The 26965-nt window shown below is 38.4% G+C and overlaps 1 protein-coding gene and 1 long non-coding RNA gene across 2 annotated transcripts; both read right to left on the bottom strand.

The window, feature by feature from the left end:
- Positions 1 to 650: 650 nt before the first annotated feature.
- On the bottom strand, positions 651 to 4883 carry LOC149840627 (17.6 kDa class I heat shock protein 1-like). The gene is made up of 2 exons (XM_090005103.1): positions 4778 to 4883; positions 651 to 1282 (listed from the first exon to the last, which is right to left on the bottom strand). Exons 1-2 carry the CDS (start codon positions 4881 to 4883, stop codon positions 867 to 869), a joined length of 522 nt encoding a protein of 173 aa, XP_089861229.1. The 3' UTR covers positions 651 to 866.
- A 1853-nt stretch (positions 4884 to 6736) lies between these two features.
- On the bottom strand, positions 6737 to 23689 carry LOC149840626 (uncharacterized). Its single transcript, XR_016431577.1, has 3 exons — positions 23483 to 23689; positions 7178 to 7248; positions 6737 to 6960 (listed from the first exon to the last, which is right to left on the bottom strand). It is a non-coding gene; the product is annotated as an uncharacterized LOC149840626 (long non-coding RNA).
- Positions 23690 to 26965: the final 3276 nt, after the last annotated feature.

Raw genomic sequence — 26965 nt, 5'->3', positions numbered from 1 at the left:
GACCACCGACCACCGGAGTTGCTGTGCTGCAGCTGCTGCTCAGTCTTCTCCGACCACCGGACGATCGGCATATCCCTTGCTTCCGTACCAGCTGGGCGCATGGTCCTTCTCTTACTGCCTCCCCTCCCACCGCTTCACTTCCATAGCAGTTGTGAGAGGGCGTACGCCTCAGAGGCGAAGCGCAGGCTCAACGCCTCGCTTCGCCTCATCGCATTTAACAACCTTGATAACGATACACACGTTGGAAAAATATGATCCAAAGATTGATTTCTAGACCAGGACTTGTCCCCTGGAGCCCGGGTAGAGCTGCAAAGCCATCGGTTGTTCCTGATCCAATTTCCTGCCAGGTTTGGTCAATTGGGCCTCAAAGAACAGGAACGGGTCAGGTCCATCTTGGATTCAATCTAGAACTTGATCCAATATGAGGCACAACCCCTATAACAGCCTTTGCCCAACCTGTGTTCATAAACAGAGACCCAAATGGATCGGATTTGGTTGGACCTTTTGTTCCAAATACTGCACACTATTTACAGATATGGATCTCAGAATAACATTCGAATTTGTGCTCACATTTGACTCTGAGTTATACGTTCAAACTCTTTTGGATTAGGACTCAGATTTGGATCGGCATTTTCATTGGACCTGTGTTTGGATCCATATTGCAATATCCATCGATTTATGTTTGTTACATGTAACATACATGTTTTCAACCTATTTTTCCGGATATAGTATTGCCACAAATATTCCAATCTGAATTTAAATCCGTCAGAGGATCCATTTCAAATTCGGACCTAGTGCGTAAATTTCAGATTTGGGCTTGGATCAATTTTTTTTTTTTAAGATTTTTCCTTAATCACACAAACCAATTAATTTCCTTCTCCGGCTGGTTCCCTGAGACGATACGCCACAAACAAACCGACCGCCACAGCGACCACGGCAACTCCCACGCCAACCGATACGATCTGCCTTCTCCGAGTCTTCAAGCCGAGACCGATTTGGATCCCGAACTTCTGATCCCTCTCCCCCTGTGTGTCATCTCTGTGTTGCTTGGGCTCCGGCAGCTTCAATGTCGTCGGCTTCTTCGGGAATTCCTTGAGGGGCACGATCACATAGAGTACTCCCGCCTGGAATCTGGCCTTGATCTCATCACACTTGGAGTTCTCCGGCACGCGAAATGATTTCCGAAAACTGGTCGGCATACCACTGTCTGCCCGGCGCTCGCCGCTGATCCTGAGGTTGCCCATGGTGTCAACCTGCACTTTGAGTTCTTCCTTCTTGAATTCTGCATAGGAAACCATGAGACTATGAGTAGGGGTGTCAATGAGTTGGGTTTCACACGGACCTGATCCATACCAAACCCTATAGGGTTAGGGTTTGGTGATAAATAAGGTCCGATTAGAATCCAGGTTGGACCCAAAGGGTCCGGTTAATATATGGAGCCGAGTATGGTTTGTAAAATTTCATACCATATCCGGGCCCGACCTGAACAGGGTATGGTATAGGTTTTGTTCATGTAATCTTTATAGGATCGGAGCAGGGGGGAGCCAGAAATCTAAACTAGGGTGGGCACAATTGCACAGTAAAAAAGGTCAAAACCTTAAATTTTAATAACATGATTATAAGTATGTTAATTGAAAAAGAAATATAAATGCTATAAAATTTTAACCAAAATCAAAATTATATTTATAGAATCATGTTTAATGTTGATTAAAAAATGAAAAAAATACTCAATTAAATATTGGGTAGCAATTAAGAAACCAATAAAAAACTTAAATTCTAACAAAAATCAAAGATTTTGGAGTTTGATAATAATCAAAATCAAGCATTCATTAATGAAATCTTGCTTAATTATATATAAAAAGAAAAACTAATACAAAAAAACCCCCAAAATGTATAATTAAACATTTGCGTCATTTGGAAAAATGAAAATCAATACCCTAATCTCTAAAAAATCATGAATTTATGTTCATTAAAAAACCACTAATATTCTAACTAAAATCAAACACTCATTACATGACTAATGCTAATTAAAAAATATATAAAAAACCTAAAACTTTAATTAAACATTTATACTATTTAAAAATAAACTAAATAAAAAATAAAAACCCTATCATACATTATGATAAAGAAATAAAATAAAACCCCTAAAATCAAAACATTCACGCTATTATCAGATAAATCCTAAGAAAAAAAACACAAAAAAACTTAAATCCTTAATTAAACATTAATGTCATTTGGAAAAGTTAAAATCAATACCTTAATTTGTAAAAAAAAAAATCATAAATTTATGCTAACTGAAAACAAAAAAAACATTTGTCTAACCAAAATCAAAGGAATAGAGAGAGAGAGAGAGAGAGAGAGAGAGTGGGGCGGGTATGCACTCGTCACTCGGCTCAGCGGTTGGGGACGAGTGGTGCCTAGCTTGACCTAGGGCACTGCCCACCTGCAGTCCTGGTCAGGGTGGGCATTGGCCACCTACGGTCCAGGTTACCTTGGGGTTTTTTTCTGGGTCAGGGTGGGCACATGCCCACCCTACCCAGAAAGTGGTTCCACCCCTAGATCCGGGTATGGTTTCTCTTATGGAGAGTCCAATTGGACTTTCGGACCCGGTACCATCATCTCAAATCAGGTCTGAATTTGGTTTCACCTGGGTCCGAACTATGAGTGAGAAATAGGGATGTCAATGGATCATATATTAACAATTATTTCAGTCGAATCTGGCTCTGCTTGATGGTTTTGGTAAGCCAAAGCCATATCCTATTATAACTGAATGAAAATATGGTTTTGGTTTTTTGCTACTGAATCCCATGGATATCTGGATTTCCCATAATCATGGGTTCCAATGAACTAGATCTTTTACTCAGCACTTACCAATAAGGTCCTGTCCTATCTTAAATGGATATCTGAATCCAATTACATGTAAAAAAATGGGATTGGTGTGAGCTTTTAACCATCTGAATTCGAACTCGAATCTGAATCCGTTTAAACAACATCCGATTGGTTGGATCTAGTGTTGGCCACATCCGACCTAAATCCGAAATGGTTACATCCCTAGTGAGGAAAAAAGAGTCAGATCAGATTCCAAAACTAGTATGGACCCTCAGATCTGGGCGGTCATTTACAGCCAACAGGCCTATCAATAGGATCTCATTGGACATGAGTTCCGCTACAGTGAAATAGGTCCAATTAGCTATTCCATTCGAGCCCACAAATTCCGAGATGGATATGAACCTGGGTATGGATTATGATATCTTATACCAGTCTCCGGTTTGATCTTAGTTCAATTTAAACCAGCTGTTTTTTAATTTAAAATAAAAAAAAATCATCCAAACCCATGTCTAGTTTTACCTATGCTTGGTCCGGTAAGACTGGACCCGGACCAGTATCAGAAATCTAAACTCGAACCTGGTTTTGCCTCAAACAAGTCTCAGTAGAGTGATATTTTCGGGCAAAGGGAACATCTTACGATAAATTAAAATTTTCTTTCTTAAAGAAACAAGTTGAATGGCTTACTGTTATAAGAAAACTACGTTTCATTAAAATAATAAAATTTCAAAAAAAAATACAAACAAGAAAGAACTAAAAAATATAATATGAGAAAAGTTGGAGCGAAATTTACCTATAGAAAATGATGTTTAAAGATGGTAAGAATACTTTGCATTGAGTTCTTGTAGATTCTGAAAAGTTGTGGAGTTGTTTCTCTTTCTAAAAAGGGATGCATCTTTTTTTTTTTTTTGTGTGTGTGTGTGAGAGAGAGAGAGAGAGAGATTTTATATTTCTAGTTTTTTTTATTGTACAGTATTGGAAATAATAAGCAAATTTAAAAATCAGATTTTTAAATGAAGAAATACAAAATAAAATATATAAAATGAAGAAACATTTTTATGAAAAAAATAGCGATTAAAATGTAAAGATCGTGATAAAAACACATTGTTTACATTTTTATGAAAATCCTGCAATATTTTGAAAATATATCATGATAAAAAAACTCAGTATTTATATTTACACGAAATCTTGCAATACTTTGAAAATATGGCAAGATATTGCCATTTAAAATGTTTTGGCAATATATCGCATTTTTTCACAAACTTTTGAAAAAAAAAAACCTTTTGTCTTTGTCACATACTTTGGATATCTCAGATCCCACAAGGGGTGCCTCAGTTGTCAAAGCGACCCTTGGATAGGGAACTGGGATCAGGTGCAATCACATTGCACAAATGCAATATGCCGCTGCACTCGATCACCCTCCATCCCATGTGTATGTATTTTTTTGGATAACCGGAGAAAAAACTTTCTTTCTTTGAAATTGACACAGAGAAACCACCCACATGATCAGAGACCTAGCCGTGCTGGCTCTGTCGGACGCACTTACAGTCGCTGTGCTGACAGCATAAAACTCTGTGGGCTTAAACCCTTGCCCCCAGAGAGTCACCATTGTTCAGCTTGCCCAACGGGTGACATCAAGTCTAGACCGCCTAACTAGGCGGCCTAAGCTCCATCCCACTAGGACAGACACCTTTAGGGCAAAAAAAAAAAACCCTAGGTCATCCTTGTGCCCATTGGCGATTACATGCAACTTTAGTCTTGCGGCAAGGAAAGTAATTTTTGTCATGACTGCCCCTACTTTTATGAAGGATGGGATAAACACAAACATGAGACAATTAATTTAAAAGGTGGCAGAAAAACTAAATGAGCCAGGAGGAACAGATAGACATTAATTACAATCTTTATTAAATGAGAATGTTAGAATGAAGATGGGGAAATCAGGTTAGAATACCTGGGAGCTCAACTTGCAGAGTGTTATTTTCTTCATCTTGCACCCACTGTGACTTTGGTTGGTATTGAAGGGTCTTTAGGGTAGCAGCAGCCTGCTTTGATCCCATACCAGCCTTCAAAAAAATGTCTTCTTCCCTTCTCAAGTTTGTTTAATGGAAATCTACTGTCTTCTGCTTTTGCAATGTGTGTATGCTCTGTTTGTTTTTTTTATAGGTGATGGCCTAGTTAGTTGCCAAGAGTTTTCTTGTAGAGTAGGGTTTGATCTAATTAATAGATTGAAGGGATCAGTTATCCTTAGTCTATGTTACAAGTGCACCCTTGGAGGGGTAACCCGAAGTTCCCAGTTTTTTATGCACACTCCTTTTTGGCTGTACTGCTTTGTGGGTCAGATTTATACCTTTTCCACCATCCTTCCCCCAAGAAAGCACCCAATTGCTTATGAAAATGATGATGGAATTTGTTCTACTTTGTTTGTATACTCTCCTTGACATGTGAGAGATTAGGGATGTAAACTGTTTGGACTGGGTTGGGATGTAGCTAATATTAGATCCAACTAATCAGATGGCTGAACCGATTAGGATTCATATTCAGATTTGCATATAATCATGTTTGGATATCTATAAAATCTGAATATCTGTACCACCCAGGTGGTATCCAATGTGGTAAGCGGGGTCCTGTGTCAAGCTGAAGGCCCAGGATCAAATCCCTCGGACACATGGGGCTGATGTTGTTTTTGGTATGTGTCCGCCTAACCCCAGTATGATCACATCAAGGATTGATCCTGGGCAAGACGGGATTCCACGTCTTCACAAGTACTGCCCTAACCACTTAGATTTCATTAGTTTCATGCAACTTACGTAGGAAAATGCTGAGCTGGCAATTTGATGTAATCCTTTCCCACCATGAATGAAACAAATGTCAAAATCATCATGGTGGGAAAGTAGGGGTGGCAATCAGGTTGGGTTGGCAGGTCAGCATACCTCAACCCAAACCTGACCCGTTTATTAAATGGGTCAGCTGTGGCAAACATGAACACGACCCGTTTATTAAATGGGTAACCCGACACGACCCGTCAACCCGTTTAATAAACGGGTTGGGTCGGGTAAACGGGTTGGCAGGTTGGTGGGTCGGCGGATGGGTTGACCCGCCCGCCTAACCCGTTTATTAAACGGGTCAGCCGGGTTGGCATACCCCTAACACAAACCCGGCCTGTTTAATAAACGGGTTAGGCGTGTCGACCCGTTTATTAAATGGGTTAGTTTAAGCCCAACCGTGTCAGGTTTTGCCACCCCTATGGGAAAGTGCCATGCTGTCACAAGTGAGCCCCAGCTTTTTTTCATCACCTGCTACTTTTTATGTATAAATCCATTCATACCTCTTAAAAAAGGGCTGAGCTGACAATCAGAATCTTTTTCCACCATGAATGAAACAAACACCAAATCATCATGGTGAGAAAGTGCCAAGATGACACAAGCGAGCCAGTTTTTTCCATCACCAGCATGGCACTTTCCCACCATGATGCTGCAGATTAAAAAGTCATAGTGCTATCATATCCATCATTCTCAGACTTGTGTGCAATGCAAGAAATCAGCAAAGAAAGCTCTAATACTCTGAATGTGATGGTTCACAGAAATAGGGATGGCAGGGGACAGGGTCTCCACCCCCACCCCGTCTCAAGATTAGAACCTCCATCCCCACACGGGGATGGATTTTAACCTCCACCCCCGCCTTCATCCCCGTTTCATGTCCTCCATCCCCAGTTCAAACGGGGATGAGGCGGGGCAGGGCCCCGTTCCCCGTAGTCTATTGTCATCCTTTAGAAGGACTGAGGATGGGGCGGGGATCATGGCAGGACGGGGTGGGGCGGGAAAAAGTGTAAGTCCATCCCCGAACGGGGATGGATTTTAACCTTCGTCCCCGCCTCCATCCCCGTTTCATACCCTTCATCCCCGGTCCCCGGTTTGCCTCGGTCCACTGCCATCCCTACACAGAAACAAACACATAATATCTAAGAATTTATTTCTGTTACAAACCTTGCTAATCAAAAAACATTTCCTTACCCAATGGGGACTCCGCTTCTGGTAGGAGCAGCTAGTGCACATCACCTTGTGTTGGGATGTTGCAAGTTCAAATCCCAATGGTAGCGTTGTATAACTGGTAGTTGTCTGCCTAACCCCAGCTTGTCTTAAAAAAAAAACACATTTCCTTAACTAATCAATCAAAATGGAAGGGTGAGGAAGGATACAACCGTATAAGGTGCTTCCAACATGCAATGATATTCATGGTGAAGCAAGATTGACAAAAGAAGAATGATACATCCCAGTCATACCAGGCAGTAAGAACTTGCATAGAAATACATCTCCATAAAATGGAAATTGTCCAGTGAGGGTCATGTCCTCACCTCACTCTCCTTCATTGAGGATTGGAACAATTAACGGTTTCAACTGTGCTAGACATAATACTATGGCCCACCTGCCAAAGAGAGAAGATGAAAAATGTTAGGAAAAAAATCTATATCACATGGATACTCCATTTTTTAGTCCTGTTCCACATCCCCTTGTATATAAGTCATATTGAAAACTTCAACAAAATGGCCATATCCCTGCGTGGGCAGCCGTATCCATGTGACAGATAAAAATGTTAGGACAAAAGCATTCAAGTCTCATTTGTTTAAAACTCTAGAAGTATTGTACGCAGAACCTGTAAGAATGGGCAAGTGCCCACCCTGACCCAAATTCTGTGCCATTCTCTCTCTCTCTCTCTCTCTCTCTTTTGATAGTCAAGATGTTCAAGATCAAATTACAAATTTATGATGGAAATGAAAAATGAAAAGAAAAAAAGCTTAAGCTTTTGAAGCAGATACAGGTACACAGGATGAGCACACATTTTTTTATTTGTAGTTCATAGAATCATAGTACATAAGCGTGTGTGTGTGTGTTTGACAATCATATAAAGAAAAAGGCAACTGACATCATCCAACAACAAACTGTTATCCTAATCACCAATGTAAAGTGCAACCTGCAAGCACCAATCAATCATGCAAAATCAATTTATAATATTAAAGAAGGATACTTGTGGGGCACATGAGAAGTTTGAGGAGATGTACCTAGTAGGGATGCACACCTAACCGAGCTGTCTCGGTTAAAGCTGGCTTGGGCTCAGGCTCGGGCTCGTCCGGCTTGGACCGGTGTATGAAGCTCGGACGAGCTATCGAGCCAAGCTTGAATGACCTGTCGAGCTTGATAAGGCTCGACAGGCTCGATAAGGCTTGGTTCATTGCAAACCCCATATATATAATATCTTTTCAAAAAAAATCAGAACTGCATTGTTACTGTAATGGGTAGGGCGTTAGTCTTTATTAAGAACGTGTTGGGTTTGAATTTTTAGTATGTATAGAATTTTTTCAGTAACAATAATCAAAAGATATATTTTGGCTTAATGGTAGGTCCTTTGGTTAACGTTAAGGAGGCTGGGTGATCAAATCCCTCTACAATTTTTTTTTTAATAAATCTTGTTTAAGATCGGCTAAGCTCGAGCTCAGAACCGAGCCAAGTTCGGACAACGCCTTACAAGCTCGGATCCGAGCTTGGACAAAGTGATTTTGAACTGAGCCGAGTTTGAACAGCCCAGGCTCGGCTCGAACTCGGCTCGTGTGCATTCCTAGTAGCAAGGACAAACAGCCCATACATATACCATTCATCAACAGAGAAGATGGATTTTACATAGGAAAAGTGGCATTCTATTTCAAGATGGTACTCAGAACATGCACAAATAAATGATGATAGCCACAGATGGAGACCACAAAATCATTCATCAACAGAGAAAATCAGAGGAAACTGACAGTGGCACTCATGCTTGTTGCATCTAGCCAATGCACATGCACGTGCACACACACAAACACACACACATACACCTGCACAGATACATGCATGCAAGCGCATGTGAGTGTGCACACACACATACAAATGAAATCTTGAAATTTACAAAAACCCACAATGACTACCTGTGTACTTCACATAAAACCACATTAAGATGTTACACCAATTTGCAAACAGTATATAAGACCTACAAGTGAAGATGGTGGCTTAGAAGCATTTCACAACAAAGAATCATGGAATGACAGACGCATACAAAATATACTTTATGCAAGGAATCTGAACACAGCATGTGTCGAATTCTTAGCAGAAAAGATGGTAACTTTCAATGCTAACTGCAAAGAAGTTCATAAATCTGCACCGAAATCAAAATGCTATTCAAAGTTCAGCTGAATTCCAAAAATCCATAAGTTTAATCTCAGTCTAACCTACAAACCTAAGCATGCAGTTGAAATCTTTAGGTGTCATAAATAATGACACATAATCATCTTTGATATATACTGTTCTGTTTTGCTATATTAGATGCCACTCACACCTTATTTTTTCCTTACTTTTTTCTGACTTTGGCTGCTATTCATTGCCAGGCTTTCCCTTATTCATGCTTCATCCCATGTTTCATACAATATATAAAAGTAGAAGCAGGGGTATTCGCCAAAATTTTGATCCTTTATGATTTTTTTAAACGAGTCATGCCATGTTCTTTCGGCATGTAATTGTGAAATTTGTCAAGACATTTGTATTTTTTCCACAAAAAACCAAAGTGTTACTTACATGGCACTTGTTTAATTTTTTCAAACAATAGAAGTGCCATTTAAGTAGGTATATACAATAAAGGTAACCTTCTCTCTCTCTCACTCTCAACGGAAGGATATCAAAAGTGATGATGAATATATTTTGGAAAGGTCCTCAAATGATACACACTGTCAAAGATAGTGCAAGCTCTCACATAGAAACTGGGCATGCTACCTTTACATAGGTTTTGTCATATATTCTTGTTTGTAAATTTTCCATATTTTTGTCATATATTCTTGTAAACTTTCATTCTTGAGAAGAACCATAACTTTGTGGATGTGTATATCCAGTTAAACTTGTGATTAGCAGCTGGCTTTCTTGCTATCTTGTATCCTTCACAACACGATATCTAAATAGTGTAACTCATGCAGGACACTAGTAGAAAATCCCTAATGGAGCTAATCAGCCAAGTCCTACTCATCAAAGTTAAGGGATGGATTGGTGCTTGTGAAGGAGGTAATACCAGTGTTTGTACCAATGAAATTTGTTTTCCTGTGTCAAGGCACTGCATTCAAAGAGCATCCTAATTATGGCTTGCTTAACACTATCCTATCTCAACCTTGCATCATGCCTAAGATATTAGTCACACTCACAATCCTTGCTACAAAGAACATCCTATTATGGCTTTCTTAGCTTTGATTATTTGTGTTTGCAGATAGTAATCCAGCTCTTGGGCATCCTATTGAGTTCATATGTCTTGACCTGATGGATCCAACCATATATAAATATTGTGGCCTGCACTATGTTCTGATCATCACCACAAATGAATCAAGAAGGCTTCTTGTTCTTGTGAGTGGCATGCACAAAGGCACCATTTCTTTGATGTAAGAACTCCTGGTTAGGCCCAATAAGAATGCATTGATCATGATCATTTTGATGTTAATGGTTATTTTCTAGATTGTTTTCTTAACATACTTTCCTCTCCAATCTGTTTCAGCAATTTATGGATGTGTTAACAAATTTTCTTGTAAATGATGGCTGGAATCGAGGATGCCAGGTCAAATAGATAAAAAAGACTTTAAATTGCAACCCTAACAAGAGTAACCAAATCTTTATCCCAGCCTCCTACCATAAGTGCAGGCTTTTTTTTGGCAAAAGCTCTGGCAGTTTCAGATTCCATCAATGGAGGTTTCTCCAAGCTTTTGTGCGTGTGTGAGAGAGAGAGAGAGCTTCTTTACATATGTATTTTATATTTAATTTTCATTATTAAAGCCAGTTTCTTGGACAGGATGTATTTTTAAAATAAGGTATAATGTACTTTAAACACATGTATTCGTATGTCTTCATCTATTTATTTGTCACAAAAGTACTAATTTAAACATAATTTATCTAGGCCCGGCCATATAGATGGGCCGCTAAATATCTAGTATTTATAATATCAACATGTTAACAGCAATAATGCATGAGGAAGAAAAAAAGGATCTTCACATTGCCCTTTTATGTGGCATCATCAAACTGTCAACAACGGTGCACGAAAGATACAAAGAGATGAAGAATGCAAATACATCAGTATAAAAATCTTTGAGATTAATGACGTTATATGCATGCCATGGACAGCATATATGCAGAACAATAATTTAAAGCTGGAAACATGAAAGCATGAAGAGACAAAACACATGAATGATGCAAAAGAAAATGTAGCCCTGAGACAACTCTGGTAATGGAAAGTATAGATGAAAGCCATCAAAAGAAGAATTTGTTTCTTCCTTCTATATGAAGCGGAATCCGGAGTTCACTTCCTGTTGATCCAACAAGTGTCAATCTGTGTCTTACATCGCAAAAGATTATTGTCTAGAGATATCAGCTTGCCACTAAAGTGCACTTCTTTGCTCTGATCACAGCCTATTATTTTCTGATCGACGTTCACAACCATTCGTTCTCAACAAGATTGATGGTAATAATGTAAAATTTTAATGCTAATCTTCTTCAGACTGCCGCACCAAATGATCTAAACAATGCTCTATACGACATCACGCACAAAACAAGATCTAACCTATTGAAATTGTCAACATCGGTGACTCACTTCCTATTATCAGCGAATTCAAGAGCACTAAGCACTAAAAACCAACCAGAACGGATTGAAAATGATACATATTTCAAAAGATTGAATACACAGTAATGCTGAAATAACAGAAACCTTCACAGCGTTCGGACCGAAACCCACCACAAGAAGACCAAGATCCTATACAACACTGGAAGATTGCGGCAATACAATACACGATCGATTGGCAATAAAAATTTATGTCTATGGAATAGTTATCACAATTTCAAGACGAACATTAAAAACAAGCAATTAGGAACCAATAAAAACACCCAACAATCAAAACCCCTCCTTTCATATCGAAAAGAGAAATACTACAGAATCGAAATTACAAGGGAGCGAAACAAGAGCTATTCACAATTCGTCACACCGGAGCTATAACTACTCGAAATTTAACCCAAATTTCGAGGATATTTTTTTTTATAACAGCAGAAATATTAAGTTCATTCCAGGTTAAGCATCTCGGGTACATCACAGGAGAATCAAAACACAATTCATTCTATTTCTAATGAAATTTAATAATAAACCAAATGTTTCAAACATTCTAATAACAGAAATGAAAATAACTAATCTATTTCTAAATGACACAGGAATATCAAGAATTCATGTATTACGGCCCGTACATCATCCCACAACCGCTATGGTTCCTCTATTCTTGACCTGAAAATGGTAAAGTAATTGGGCCAGACTACAATCAGTCCGAGCAGTAGGATACTATGATTATGCAGATGTACTTTGTAACAAGAATATGCAAGGAAATTGAATATTCAATAAAAACTAAGCTAAGACATAACATAACATAATTAAAAGAGCAACAAAGAATCATTCAATTGCATATCACATTTCTGATTCATGAATAGCATGAAAAAATAATAACAGGTTCACTCATAAATTTTTATTTGACATAAGAACATAAGCATGTTTAATTTAAGTTTCTCTTTAATTATCCCACAAGTACTCGCGGGCTAAGGCAACCGTAACAGAATAGAACATTCGAGAGTTTATTATGCTTGGTGTTTTATTAACTCAAATATCTAACTTGAACTGAAATTCTAAGGGTGCGATTAAATATCTGAGAGAACCTCCTAAAGGCCAAACAAATAGGATGCATCCCTAACTTCTGCAGAAGAGCTTGGACCTACAGCCTAAGACAAATTGGTAGTGCAGATTCCCTAACTCTGATGACTGGGGACCAACGAGTTATTACCGCTCGAAGCTAAAAAGCACAAGTCCTCAGAGTTGTGTACTACCAACCCTCTTCAAGGTAAGCCCGAGTCTGAGTGGTTTGCTTATCTTAATAATTTTGTTACCTGACTTTTCAGGGTTTCCCTGATCTGAACCCAGTAGCTCAAAGCCACATGTGTTTACAAAACTTATGAATCCTACTACAACAATAGTATATTCTCAATTATTCCTGCCTTAGATAGGTATGTTACCAATTTTATCCATTTAATTATGCAAACCCACTCAGAGTGCTCAGATACCTTTAAACTGGACGAGCATAAATGCTCTGGTACCTTTAAACCAGTCAGGCAAAAGTTAATATTTAAATTTACTTGTATATTAGCTTTAAAAACTGAACGAGCATAAATGCATTTGTTGGGTTGCTGTATGACCATGATTCATGAATTATTGTTCCAAGGCTTTGATACCAAAACTGTAACGACACAAAATGTAACCCAAATTTCAAAGAATTTTGTTTTATAACAAAGAAAATATTCAGTTCATTCCAGGTTAAGCATCTCGAGCACCTCACAGTGGAATCAAAGCAACACAATTCATTCTATTTTTAATGAAATTTAATAATAAACCAAATGTTTCAAACATTCTAATAACAAAAATGAAAATAACTAATCTATTTCTAAATGTCCCGAGAATATCAAGAATTCATGCATCATGACCTGTACATCATCCCGCAATCGCTCCGGTTCCTCTATTATTCACCTGAAAATAGTAAAGTAATTAGATCAGGCTACAATCAGTCTGAGCAATAGGATACTATGATTATGCAGATATACTTTGTAACAAGAATATGCAAGGTAATTGAATATTCAATAAAAAGTAAGCTGAGACATAACATGACATAATTAAAAAAGTAATAGCGAATCATTCAATTGCATATCATATTTCTGATTCATGACTAACATAAATAAATAATAACAGGTTCACCCATAAATTTTTATCTAACTGAAGAACATAAGCATGTTTAATTTAAGTTTCTCTTTAATTATCCTGTGGGTACTCGCAGGCAAAGGCAACCGTAATAGAAGAGAATATTCGAGAGTTTATTATGCTTGGTGTTTTATTAACCCGAATGTCTAACTATAACTAAAATCCTAAGACAGCGGTTAAACAATCGAGAGAACTTTTCGAAGGCCAAACAAACAGAATGCATCCCTAACTTTTGTAGAAGAACTTGGAGCTACCATATAGGACAAATGGGTAGTCCGGGTCCCCTAACTCCGAGGACTGAGGACCAACGAGTCATTGTCGCTCTAAGCTAAAAAGCATAAGTTCACGGAATTGTGTACCACCTACTCTCTCCAAGATAAGTCTGAGTCTGAGTGGTTTGCTTATCTTAATAATTTTGTTACCTGACTTTTCAGGGTTTTCCTGATCTGAACCTAGTAGCTCAAAGCCACATGTATTCACACAAAATTATGAATCCTATTATAGTAGCAGCATATTCCCAATTATTTTTACCTTAGATAGATATGTTATCAATTTTATCTATTTAATTGTATAAATTACACCCAAAGTGCTCTGATACCTTTAAACTGAATGATCACAAATGCCCGGGTACCTTTAAACCAAACAGAAAAAAGTTAATATTTAAATTTACTCGTGTATTAGCTTTATAACCTTGAGGGGCCCATGTGGAACCCTCATGTACCAGGCTTGGCAATTCATGTGCCGGCACTAAACCATAACCTCTATTTACATATAAGGGCATAACCCATGTTCACAAGTCACCACTATGGTTCACTGAATTGCAGGTTCAATTATAAACTTATGTTTTTGGTATGAATTATAGTTAGCTCAACTCACTAGCTACTAAGCATTAATGAAATTATAAAGTTTTAGAAAGTGATAATTGCAATGTCACAACTCTACTATCGCTAAGTCATCAATACTATATTACAATTCTCACATGCACTATTTACACAAAATTGTTAGACGCATCATGGATTTATCATCGAAGAACAATTTTAGGGATTATCTAAGGTAAAGTATTCTGACTACAAGACTTGTGTCATTGAACGTGAGAAAGATATCTAATGTACCCATGCAGTCCCTGATTCTTTTCATGGAACTCAACATAAAAAATAATCAATGTGAATAATAGAATCTTGTTATCTATCTTAGAAATTAACATCACCATTTAACTTGTTGATTAATATATAAAAAGTACATTTTTCATATCGATTCAGAACAAGGCTAACACAAAAATTCAGTTCAGAACACCCAAATCAAAAGCACAACTTTTACCAGGACCCAACTGATCATTTTTATTTGATAATATTCTTGTTTTCTTAAGTGTCACAAAATAAAAAATTTCTCTTAACAAAAGTATCCTATGTATGCTGTAATTGTAACCACTACACCTATAGGTGCCGAAAATTTAGCACAAACATTCATATATGTGTAGGCGTTTTAACACACAGGTGAGTGCAAAACATTCACATATGTGTGTAGACTCTTTTTCAATAACCAAGAATGCCATGTTTGATCAATACCCACGTATGTGTGCAAAAATTATTACACGCACGCACGAGATGGGTATACAATATTTTAAAACACAGGTATGTGTGCATAAACATCGACCCCCAAAGAGAAACAGTTGCATACACTTAGTCCGAATCTCCTGTTTACCATGCTTATATACGTTGCTGGTATGATAGAGTTTGGTATGTAGTTGAAATCATTTTTTCTTTCAGATGTACCTTGGAAATACAACATACATTCTATTCTACAGAGCCCATTCAGCTGTGTATTGAAACCCAGAAACTCAAATACATGTTTTGGTCGTGCAGAGGCGCAAATGCCATTCAGAAGTTTAGCAAATACTGACTCATTTCCATGGTTATTACAATGTAGAACATAGGTACATTAAATGAAAAATGCAAACACCTTATGATGTAGAATGCATAAATGCAGACTCACTATTGCCCAAAAAGAATGCAAACTAATTCAGATCTAGATGAAAATGAAAAAAAAATAGATATCTAGATGCAGACTTTTCAGGCGTAGGTTGTGATACAAAAACACAGATGCAACCTTCTGATAAGGGAAGAAAAAAAAATCACACGTAACTCAGGTATCTTAATGCTAACATTTCAGGCCTAGGTTGTAATACCAAAGACATAGATTTCTTTTTACCAAATAAAACTCCCAAAAATAGATTGCGTATATAAGTAATTGAAATAACTCCAATTTAAAACACACAAATCAGATGTTCTCCAACAACCTATGCATATTCAAAAAAAAATTGAACTTAGAATCATCTAGCAGGCGTTTAAATAAATTAAAAAAAGAAACATAGAACATATATTCGAGGTCTGACTTCATGCCTATATCGTTCACAATACCTTTGATTTTTACATTTTCCAGAGTCCACCAACCCAAAATATGATAAATAGATGATTGCATATGGATTTCCTAAAATCAAAACATGCAAACTTCATTATTCAGTGTATAGCACACACACAGAACTGAGATTCTGCGTTTGCACAATTTTAAGCCCACGCAGATGGGCTGTGCTGCAATAGCTTACATACTTGAAACATGTACACTACAAAATTGTAGCAAATCCTACCTTTTTTTGTTGTGATGGATCGACTAATCCCCTTTTTCTGCAGTGCCTTCGAGAAATCTCCTCTTTCTTGGCCGTGCAACAAAGAGAGAGAGGGGAACAAAGATCTTAAAGTTGGGCGTGACACTACAACAAAGCAGTGGATTAGCGACAATCTCATTCCATCGCTAACCGGCTTAGTGACGGATTAGCGACAGATATCTTACGTCGCGAATTTTTCGACGCTAACTGGCGACGACATAAATCCGTCGCCAGTTTCGTCGCTAATGGCGACAGAATAACGAATGACAGATTCCGTCGCAAATCCGTCAGTACTAAACGGCAACCTCAGCTTCGCGACGGATTTAAAGTCGTCGCTAAATTATATGTATAGTGACGGATATATCCGTCGCAAACAAAAAAAAAATATTTGAAAATTAAATATCAAGAACGCTACAATTTATATTTCCTATACAATTTATATTTCCTGAAAATAAAAACAAAGTACACATAAAATTACATATAAAAGGAAACTAAAACAATTAATCGTTCCACTTTAAAATTCACAAGTTTAATTATTTACAATTCAACAATTATATTTTTGAAACAAAAAAAATAAAACAAATTCAACACATTAATCTAATCATCGCCAAGATTTTGTGCGTCTTCTTGTTCATTGCCTTGATCTGTCTCTTCAGCTCCGCTACACTGATTTAGTATTGATAAACAAAATATATTGAAATAAATTATACACTATATATGATTCTATCTCATATGTATTCTAAGGCAATAAAAAAACTCTATATGTGATTCTATCATGCTCATATATACTCTAAGGCAGGCAAAAAACTTTATATGTGATTCTGTCATGAATGATATGTGTTCTAAGGCAGTAAAAAAACTCTATATGTGATTATATCATACTCATATGTGTTCTAAGGCAGCTAGAAAAAACTCTATATGTGATTCTACCATGCTCATATGTGCTCCAAGGCAAGCAAAAAACTATATATGTGATTTGATCATGCTCATATGTGTTTTAAGGCAGTAAAAAAACTGAATATGTGATTATAGCATGCTCATATGTGTTCTAAGGCAGTCAAAAAACTGAATATGTGATTATAGCATGCTCATATGTGTTCTAAGGCAGTCAAAAAAACTTTATATGTGATTCTATCATGCTCATATGTGCTCTAAGGCAGGCAAAAAACTTTATATGTGATTATAGCATACTCATATGTGTTCTAAGGCAGGCAAAAAACTCTATATCTGATTCTACTATGCTCATATGTGCTCTAAGGCAGGCAAAAAGCTATATATGTGATTCGATCGTGCTCATATGTGTTCTAAGGCAGTCAAAAAACTGAATATGTGATTATAGCATGCTCATATGTGTTTTAAGGCAGTCAAAAAAACTTTATATGTGGTTCTATCATGCTCATATGTGCTCTAAGGCAGGCAAAAAGCTATATATGTGATTCTAGCATGTTCATATGTGTTCTACGGCAGTCAAAAAACTGAATATGTGATTATAGCATGCTCATATGTGTTCTAAGACAGTAAAAAAAAACTGAATATGTTAAGGCAATCAAAGTTACATGAAATCTAACGACATGCAATATATTGCATGAAACTTTCATACCTGAAAGGGACCTGCAATCGAAGTTCCCCTGTTCAGCAAAAAACTGTTGAACTCAGCTCGGAGAACGTCAGCGACGGTTTCATGGAAGTAGTCACGCATTGTGTCCTTAACGATCTGACGTATATCATCACCGGAAAGAATAGGATGCTGCTTGAAGCTTATGTCGACGGAAGAAGTCTGTGAGCCGTAACTGGAAGAAGCAATAACAGATGAAGTGTTCATATTACTCCCAAACCCGAACACACGACCCTTTTTGGGTTCACCTGCTGCAGTCACCCATGCTGCAGTATCAAATGCTGGATGCTGAGTAACGTCATCGTTATATCGCTCTACCATCTGTTACTCATATGCCTCCTACAAAATGATGTTTACAGTATGCATTAATAATTAATAATAACATTATGATAACTTGCATATTGCAATGATTATTAATAGAATAAATACATATTGTTGTCGTTCTCGCCTTCTCTGATACGAAGTCTCCCGTGGTCTTTCGTTTATGTGTTTCAACAAACACATCCTTATATGGTACAATGTCTCCTTTTTCTGCTTCCTGCGAAGTTAAATGATAAAAGATTTAGTTAACAAGTTTGCAATAATACTTATAAAATTGATATTATATATTGATGAGTTACCATTTTCTTCAGGTGGCTCCCAAAAGTCTTAGATCCACCTGTGTGTAGATGGACTTCGGGCATTTTCGCTCGATTTTGTGCAGCCTTCGCAGAGCGATTTCGAAATGCATCCCCCGCCCACTTGTCGCACATTCCCTCTCAATAATCTCTCCTGATAGTAATAGGGTCATGGCCCTTCCACTGTAGTGGATCATCTATTCCGCCAGATGCTTTTTTTGCTGCAGTCTTCATATTGTGCAGCATGTCTTCAAATTGATTGGCAGTCACCCTCTGCCACACCTTCATTGCATCATGTTCCTCCATCGTAGTAGCGAAGCGATTCGAAGTCTATATATATTTTCAAAAAGTTAGTAGACATGATTATAAAAAAAATTAAATATGAAACACATTAACTATGACAAACAACTGTATATCATGAATGAGGACCACAATCTGTCTATCACCTCTTTTGGATACTCTTTCCATTGAGCGACTGGTCCTGGTAGATGTTGAAGAAGTGAATTCCTAATCTCGCGTACTACTTCTTGTAGCTCAAACCTCATGTTGTATATGAATTGGTACACATTAAATATCAATATAAAATATTTGTAAGATATGCAATAATTGAAAACGAAATACTTACGGTCGATTATCGATATACACTATTCGAATGAGTCTTCTTGTGCCAGACTGAGAAGACCCTGCATCATGTGTTAGCTCCTGACTTGTGTGATCAACTGGTGTGGGTGGGTCGTATACAAGCGAAACATCATCCGTAAAAAAATACGTTAAAAATTCTCAACATTTCAACTAATCAAGCATCCAATTAGTTAAATGATAAACCTATCACAGAAGCCCGTGAAGATGAAGGTTGGGCCTGCATACTACTGGATGAACGACCACTGTAACTTCCACGAACCATATTCTAACAAATAATAAATGTCATACAATACATTCAAATAATTCGCATCAAGTATTACAATACATTCAAATCATTCGCATCAAGTATTGCAATACATTCAAATGATTTGCAACAACTATTACAATACATTCAAATAATTCAAATCATTCACATCAAGTACAATACAACTCATTCATTCGCATCAAGTATTAAATACATTCAAGTCATTCACATCAAGTATTACAATACATTCAAGTCATTCACATCAAGTATTACAATATATTCAAGTCATTCACATCAAGTATTGCAATACATTCAAATCATTCGCATCAAGTATTACAATACATTCAAATAATTCAAATCATTCACATCAAGTATTGCAATGCATTCAAATCAAGTATTACAATACATTCAAATAATTCACATCAAGTATTGCAATCCAACCCTTAGTTCATATGGCAAATGTATAATCAAATGTTCCATAACATCGAAAAATGATGGCGGAAAAATCTTTTCTAGCAGATAAACAGTGGTGATGACAGAGTCCTCGAGATTATTTACATCAGATACTACGACTTCCGATGCGCACAATGTTCTAAAAAATCCACTCAACTCAAACAATACCCCCCATATAGGTTTGTCTAAGATATCATGGAATGTTAGGGGTATCAATCGTTGCATAATGACATGACAATCATGGTTGTTCAACCCAAATAACTGTCCATCGTTAATCTTCACAACCCGAGCAAAGTTAGAGACATATTCATATGAAAATCTCAATTGTCTCAACCATTGACATACATGCTTTATTTGATCAGGTTCAAGCATGTACTTTGCCTTAGGTTTCAGTACTTTGCCATTATACTCTTTGAGTTCCAATTTTGGTCTTTTACATATTAATTTTAAATCCATACGGACCTTCGAATTATCCTTCGTTTTCCCTTTAACATTCATTATTGTATTGAACACATTATCAAACACATTTTCTCCACATGCATCACATCCAAATTATATCGTATCAATAGGGTCGGCCAATATGGTAGTTCCCAAAAAATAGATTTCTTTGTCCAATTGTGATCCCAAATCCACGGAAGGGTGTTGGACTGTGGGCATCTGTTAATACATCTGGAAAGTATCGCAATCTTTTTAAAATATCTATGCCAGACAATCTTGTGGATGAACCTTCTATTTCAGTTGTGCCTGCTCTAAACGCATTCCTTTGTCGTCAGAACAGATGGTCGCTGGGTAGAAATTGACGATGACACTCAAACCAGCAAGGTTTTCCTTCCATACGTCAATCTAAAAGCTTTAGAATCCTCCATGCAGTACGGATATGCCAACCTCCCATGTGTGCTCCAACCAGATAACATATCATATGCAGGAAAGTCACTGATTGTCCATAGAACAACAGCCTTCATATTGAAATTTTGTTTTTTGTGGGCATCATACATGGTAACACCGTCATCCCACAATACTTTTAGTTCATCAATCAATGACCTTAAATATACATCAAGATTTTGGCCAGGTGAGGTCGGACCAGGGATCAAATGAGACAAGAAAAGATTTGGACGTTTCATACACAAGCTTGGTGGAAGGTTGTATGGAGTTACAAATACTGGCCAACATGAGTATGAAGTTGATCTACCCCCAAATGGATTAAATCCATCTGTACATAGACCGAGTCTAACATTTCGCACTTCCATTGCGAAGTTATGATGAGTACGATCAAAGTGCTTCCAAGCTTCAGCATCAACAGGATACGTGATCTTGTTTTCATCGTGTCGAACTTTATTTGCATGCCATCTCATGTGTTTAGCTGTCCTTGAAGACATATACAATCGTTGCAATCTAGGAGTGATAGGAAAGTAACAGAGCGACTTGTATGAAACTTCCTTTAATCTCGTGCCACCATTGCATCTTGTCTTTGACTTGAACCGAGGATGCCCACATGACGGGCATGATATGTTGTTTTCCTGATCCTTGAAATACAACATGCAGTGATTTAGACAAGCATCAATCTTGAAATAACAAATGCCCGGGTACCTTTAAACCAGTCAGAAAAAAGTTAATATTTAAATTTACTCGTGTATTAGCTTTATAACCTTAAGGGGCCCATGTGGAACCCTCATGTACCAGGCTTGGCAATTCATGTGCGGGCATTAAACCAAAACCTCTATTTACATATAAGGGCATAACCCATGTTCACAAGTCACCACTATGGTTCACCGAATTACAGTTTCAATTATAAACTTATTTTTTTGGTATGAATTATAGTTAGCTTAACTCAACAACTACTAAGCATTAATGAAATTATAAAGTTTAAGAAAGCGATAATTGCAATGTCACAACTCTACTATCGCTAAGTCATCAATACTATATTACAATTCTCACATGCACTATTTAGACAAAAAATGTTGGAGGCATCATGGATTTATCATCAAAGAACAGTTTCAGAGATTATCTAAGGTAAAGCATTCTGACTACAAGACTTGTGTCATTGAACATGAGAAAAGTATCTAATGTAACCATGCAGTCCCTGATTCTTTTCATGGAACTCAACATAAAAAACAATCAATGTAAATAATAGAATCTTGTTTTCTATCTTATAACTTAAAATTGCCATTTAACTTGCTGATTCATATGTAAAAAGAAGTACATTTCTCATATCAATTCGGAACAAGGCTAACGCAAAAATTTCATTCAGAACACCCGAATCAAAAGCATAACTTTTACCAGGACCCAACTAACCATTTTTATTGGATAATATTCTTGTTTTCTTAACTGTCACAAAACAAAGAATTTCTTTTAACTAAAGTATCTTATGTATACTGTAATTGTAACCACTACACCTATTGGTGCATAAAATTTAGCATAAACATGCATATATGTGCAGGCGTTTTAACACATAGGTGAGTGCAAAATATTCACATGTGTGTAGACTCTTTTCTAATAACCAGAAATGCCATGTTTGATCAATACCCACGTATGTGTGCAAAAATTATTACACGCACACACATATGTGGGTATGCAGTATTGTAAAACACAGTTATGTGTGCATAAACATCGACCCCCACAGAGAAACAACTGCATACACTTAATCTGAATCTCCAATTTACCATGCTCATATATGTTACTGTGTATGACAAAGTTTGGTATGTAGTTGAAATCATTTTTTTTAGATGTACCTTGGAAATACAACATACATTCTGTTGTACAGAGCCCTAGAGACATGTTTTGGTCGTGCAGATGCGCAAATGCCATTCAAAAGTGAGCGAAAAAAATATTCAGCAAATACTGACTCATTCCCATGGACATTACAATGCAGAACACAGTTACATTAAATGAAAAATGCAAACACCTTATGATGTAGATTAGAATGCATAAATGCAGACTCACTATTGCCTAAAAAGAACGCAGACTAATTCAGATCTAGATCAAAATGGAAAAAAATTAGATATAAGGATGCAGACTTTTTAGGCATAGATTGTGATACAAAAACGCAGATGCAGCCTTCTGATAAGGGAAGAAAAAAAATCACACGTAACTCAGGTATCTTAATGCAGACATTTCAGGCCTAGGTTGTAATACCAAAGACAATTTTTTTTTATACCACCAAATGAAACTTCCAAAAATAGATTACACATATAAGTAATTGAAATAACTCTAATTTAAAACACAAAGATCAAATGTTCTCCAACAACCTATGCATATTCAGGAAATTTTTGAACTCAGAATCATCTAGTAGGCGTTAAAATAAATAAAAAAAAGAAACATAGAACATATGTTCGAGGTCTGACTTCACGCGTATATCGTTCATAATACCTTTCATTTTTACATTTCATAGAGGCCACCAACCCAAAATATGATAAATAGATGATTGCATATGGATTTTCTAAAATCCGAACATGCAAACTCCATTATTCAGTGTATAGCTCACACGCATAACCGAAATTCTGCGTTTGCACAATTTTAAACCCACGCAGATGGGCTGTGTTGCAATAGCTTACATACTTGAAATAGGTACACTACAAAATCGTAGCAAATCCTACCTCTTTTCGTTGTGATGGATTGAGCACTCCCCTTTTTCTGCGGTGCCGTCGAGAAACCTTCTCTTTCTTGGCGGTGCAACAGAGAGAGAGAGAGAGAGAGAGAGAGAGAGAGAGAGAGATCTTAAAGTTGGCCGTAAGAGAGGAGTGAGGAAGAAAAACAGGGAAGAGGTGAGGGATCGTGGGAGAGAGGTGGGTCGGTTTTTCCCCTTCTTTTTGTCCCAGCTGCGTGAATAGGGGGTTACACACAACCCCTGTTTTTTTTTAACTAGACCAAGCCATAACTTGTGATATGGATCTACGATTCAAAACCGTTCATGGATCCATATTAGCTATCCGGATTCGAATCTTGAATTACTATGATTTGAAACTTCCGGCATGGATCCAAATAAATTATTATGGATCCAATATAAAAATTTAATTGGACCCTAATGATTTTGATGTAAAATCCACATTAAAACATTAAACTTTTTTATGTCCAAGATCTGAATAAGTTAATATGGATCCAGAGTTTCGGGTACCAATTTTGGGATCCAAACATCTGATAGACTATTACGGACCCAAATAAAATGCTATGGACTCTATATAAGATTTTTTCCATTCAAGATCCAATTTTAAAAAAAAATTGTTGATCCACAAAATATGCTTTGGATCAATATCAAATCTAACCATGATATCGAGGATCCGATATTAAGGATCTAAACCATTAATTGAAATCTATTATTAAATATCCAATTAAGATGTTTGATATCCAATATCAAAGATTCGAATAGGATATTAGGGATCCGATATCGAAGATCCGAACAGAATATCTAGGATCCAAATAAAAATAAAATAAAAGCAATATGAATATCCTCGTACCAAATTTTGACCACCAAATTCAAGTCTATTTAGCCGATAAAATTACAAGTGTTACAGGACCACTAAAAGCTATGGGCAAAAATCCAATGAATTCAGCATGGGGTGAACAAGTAACCCAAAATAATGAACGGGCAAATGGGTATGTTTCCCTCTGTGTAGGGATGGCAGTGGGGCGGGGCGGGGCGGGGCGGGGCGGGGGACGAGGTTTCCACCCCCGCCCCGCCTCAAAATTTTATCCTCCACCCCCGCCCCGCCTCCGCGGCGGGGATGGATTTTATCCTCCACCCCCGCCTTCATCCCCGTTTTATGTCCTCCACCCCCGCCCCGTCCCCGTCCCCGTTTCCGCCTTCATCCCTGTTTCATGTCCTCCACCACGATCGACGCAGTCTGCGCCCGGTATGCCTCCTCGAAGGCGGAGTTGAACCGCCTGAAAGCCCGCCTCGTGCTTTCGGCATCGATCACCACCGGCATCTCCGCCATGACCTCGCTCCACGCCATGCGCTCGTAGTTAGCGATGTACTGCCGAAGCTTCTTGGTGTGCATTCGCACCCAAGCGTCGCCGAGGACGAGTCGGAGATCGGAGCTCTGCACCTTAACGATGATGTACTGAAGATTGTTCGTAAGGAAGAGGTAGGAGAGGGGTACGTCTCGGTAGAGCTCCGCCCTCCCGTCGAGCTTGCAGAGGAGGCTGAGTATGAGGGTGGAGGCCCCCCCCTGTGACGACCAACGGTGGTCGGCGACGGCCCGGCTACAATGATAATGCAATTGGGGAAGGGGAAGAGGCGACGGCCCGACTCGGCGGCTCCAGGGTTAGGAAATTAGGGAAGGGAGTTAGGGTTAGTAAACAGTAAAAATATAAAGGGTTGGGGGCGGGGATGGGGCGGGGCCGGGCCGAGGATGGGGCGGGGCGGGGCCGGGACGGGGATGGGCCGGGGCCGGGGCGGGGCGGGGGAACGTGCCAGTCCATCCCCGCCTCCACCCCCGGACGGGGATGGATTTTAACCTTCATCCCCATCTCCATCCCCGTTTCATACCCTTCATCCCCGGTCCAAACGGGGCGAGGCGGGGCGGGGCCCCGCTTTCCCCCGGTCCATTGCCATCCCTAGGCTCTGTGAAGGATTGGGACAACGATTATGAAAGCAAGAGAGTGTAGATTGAAAGGAGGTAAAGAGCGTACAAGTTGGTGGAGGGGCCTCTGTTGCAGAAGATGCAGACGACAACGGAGGCGAGGGCGCCAGCCATCACGAACTGCCCACCTGATCCAATAAAGAAGAAGAAGAAGAGGAGATGGGGAACGTCTCTCTCTCTCAATCACAATAATCTCGGCGAGGAAAATCTCGCGATAAAATAAGAAATTCTTTTTTTCTCAAAAAAATCTCAAAAATAATGCAGCATAAATACTAAGAAACTTAAATAAAATATGTAAAGTTACAGATGTCAACGAGTCCGGTTTGTATCGGGTACCCGACCCGAACCTAAATTCCCGGGTATGAATATGGAAAGTGCTGAGCCGGACCTGACCCAACATTTTTTCGGGTACCCGACTCGCCCTACTTGAGTATTTTATATATATATATATATATATATATATATATATATATATATATATATATATTTAATAAAAAACAATTAAAATATGGGTTCGAGTTTGGGATTCCATTTTTATGACACGACAAAACCTGAACCGGTCAATTTACATTTATTATTTGAGCAGGTTCGGTTGTACCGTGATGGGTAGGGTATCCGACCCATTGACAGCCCTAAGTAAAACCAATGTTGTCTTGAATGGGCCCTACAAGTCATTGCATGCTGTATTCAATGAATGACATCCATGGATGAGAAATGAAAATGAACCATACAGATTATTTTCAAAAAAGGAACTTTTGCGAGAGTTTTTGGTTGGCACTCATCCTGATGATGAACGGCTTCTGACCGCCGTTCTTTAGACAGTTTTTTGTTCAAGGTACATTGGACCTTTTCTTTTTGAATTTATAACCTGAAGAAACCACACCCTGCACTAAGACCTGATCGCGCTGGCTCAGCCTGTCATACCTTTTTTTTTGTTAAATCAGTTCAATGTAAAGCATGTTTTTAGTAAATAAGTGATGACATTACATCTGCAGGTTGATATTAATTAAGCTAAAAAGCGTATGCAATGGAGTACATATAGAAAACCATTATGATGACTAAACTAGAACTTAGGGGTGGCAAAACCTGACACGACCCGCCAACCCGCCTCTTAGGCGGGTTCGGGTTTGGAAAAAACCAACCCGTTTAATAAACGGGTCGACCCGCCTAACCCGTTTATTAAACGGGTCGGGTTCGTGTTAGGGGTATGCCAACCCGCCAACCCGGCTGACCCGTTTAATAAACGGGTTAGGCGGGTGGGTCAACCCACCAACCCGTCTGCCAACCCGCCAACCCGACCCGCCAACTTGACCCGCGAACCTGAGAACCCGTTTACCCGACCCAACCCATTTATTAAATGGGTTGGCAGGTCGTGTCGGGTTACCCGTTTATTAAACGGGCTGGGTTCGTGTTTGCCACAGCCGACCCGTTTAATAAACGGGTCGGGTTCGGGTTGAGGTATGTTGACCCGCCAACCCGTTGGGTCGACCCGCCAAC

Source organism: Nuphar pumila, chromosome 4, assembly GCF_984573655.1.
Source record: "Nuphar pumila chromosome 4, dmNupPumi1.hap1.1, whole genome shotgun sequence".
NCBI classification, from domain to species: Eukaryota; Viridiplantae; Streptophyta; class Magnoliopsida; order Nymphaeales; family Nymphaeaceae; genus Nuphar; species Nuphar pumila.
This window is presented reverse-complemented; position numbering and strand designations above follow the sequence as displayed.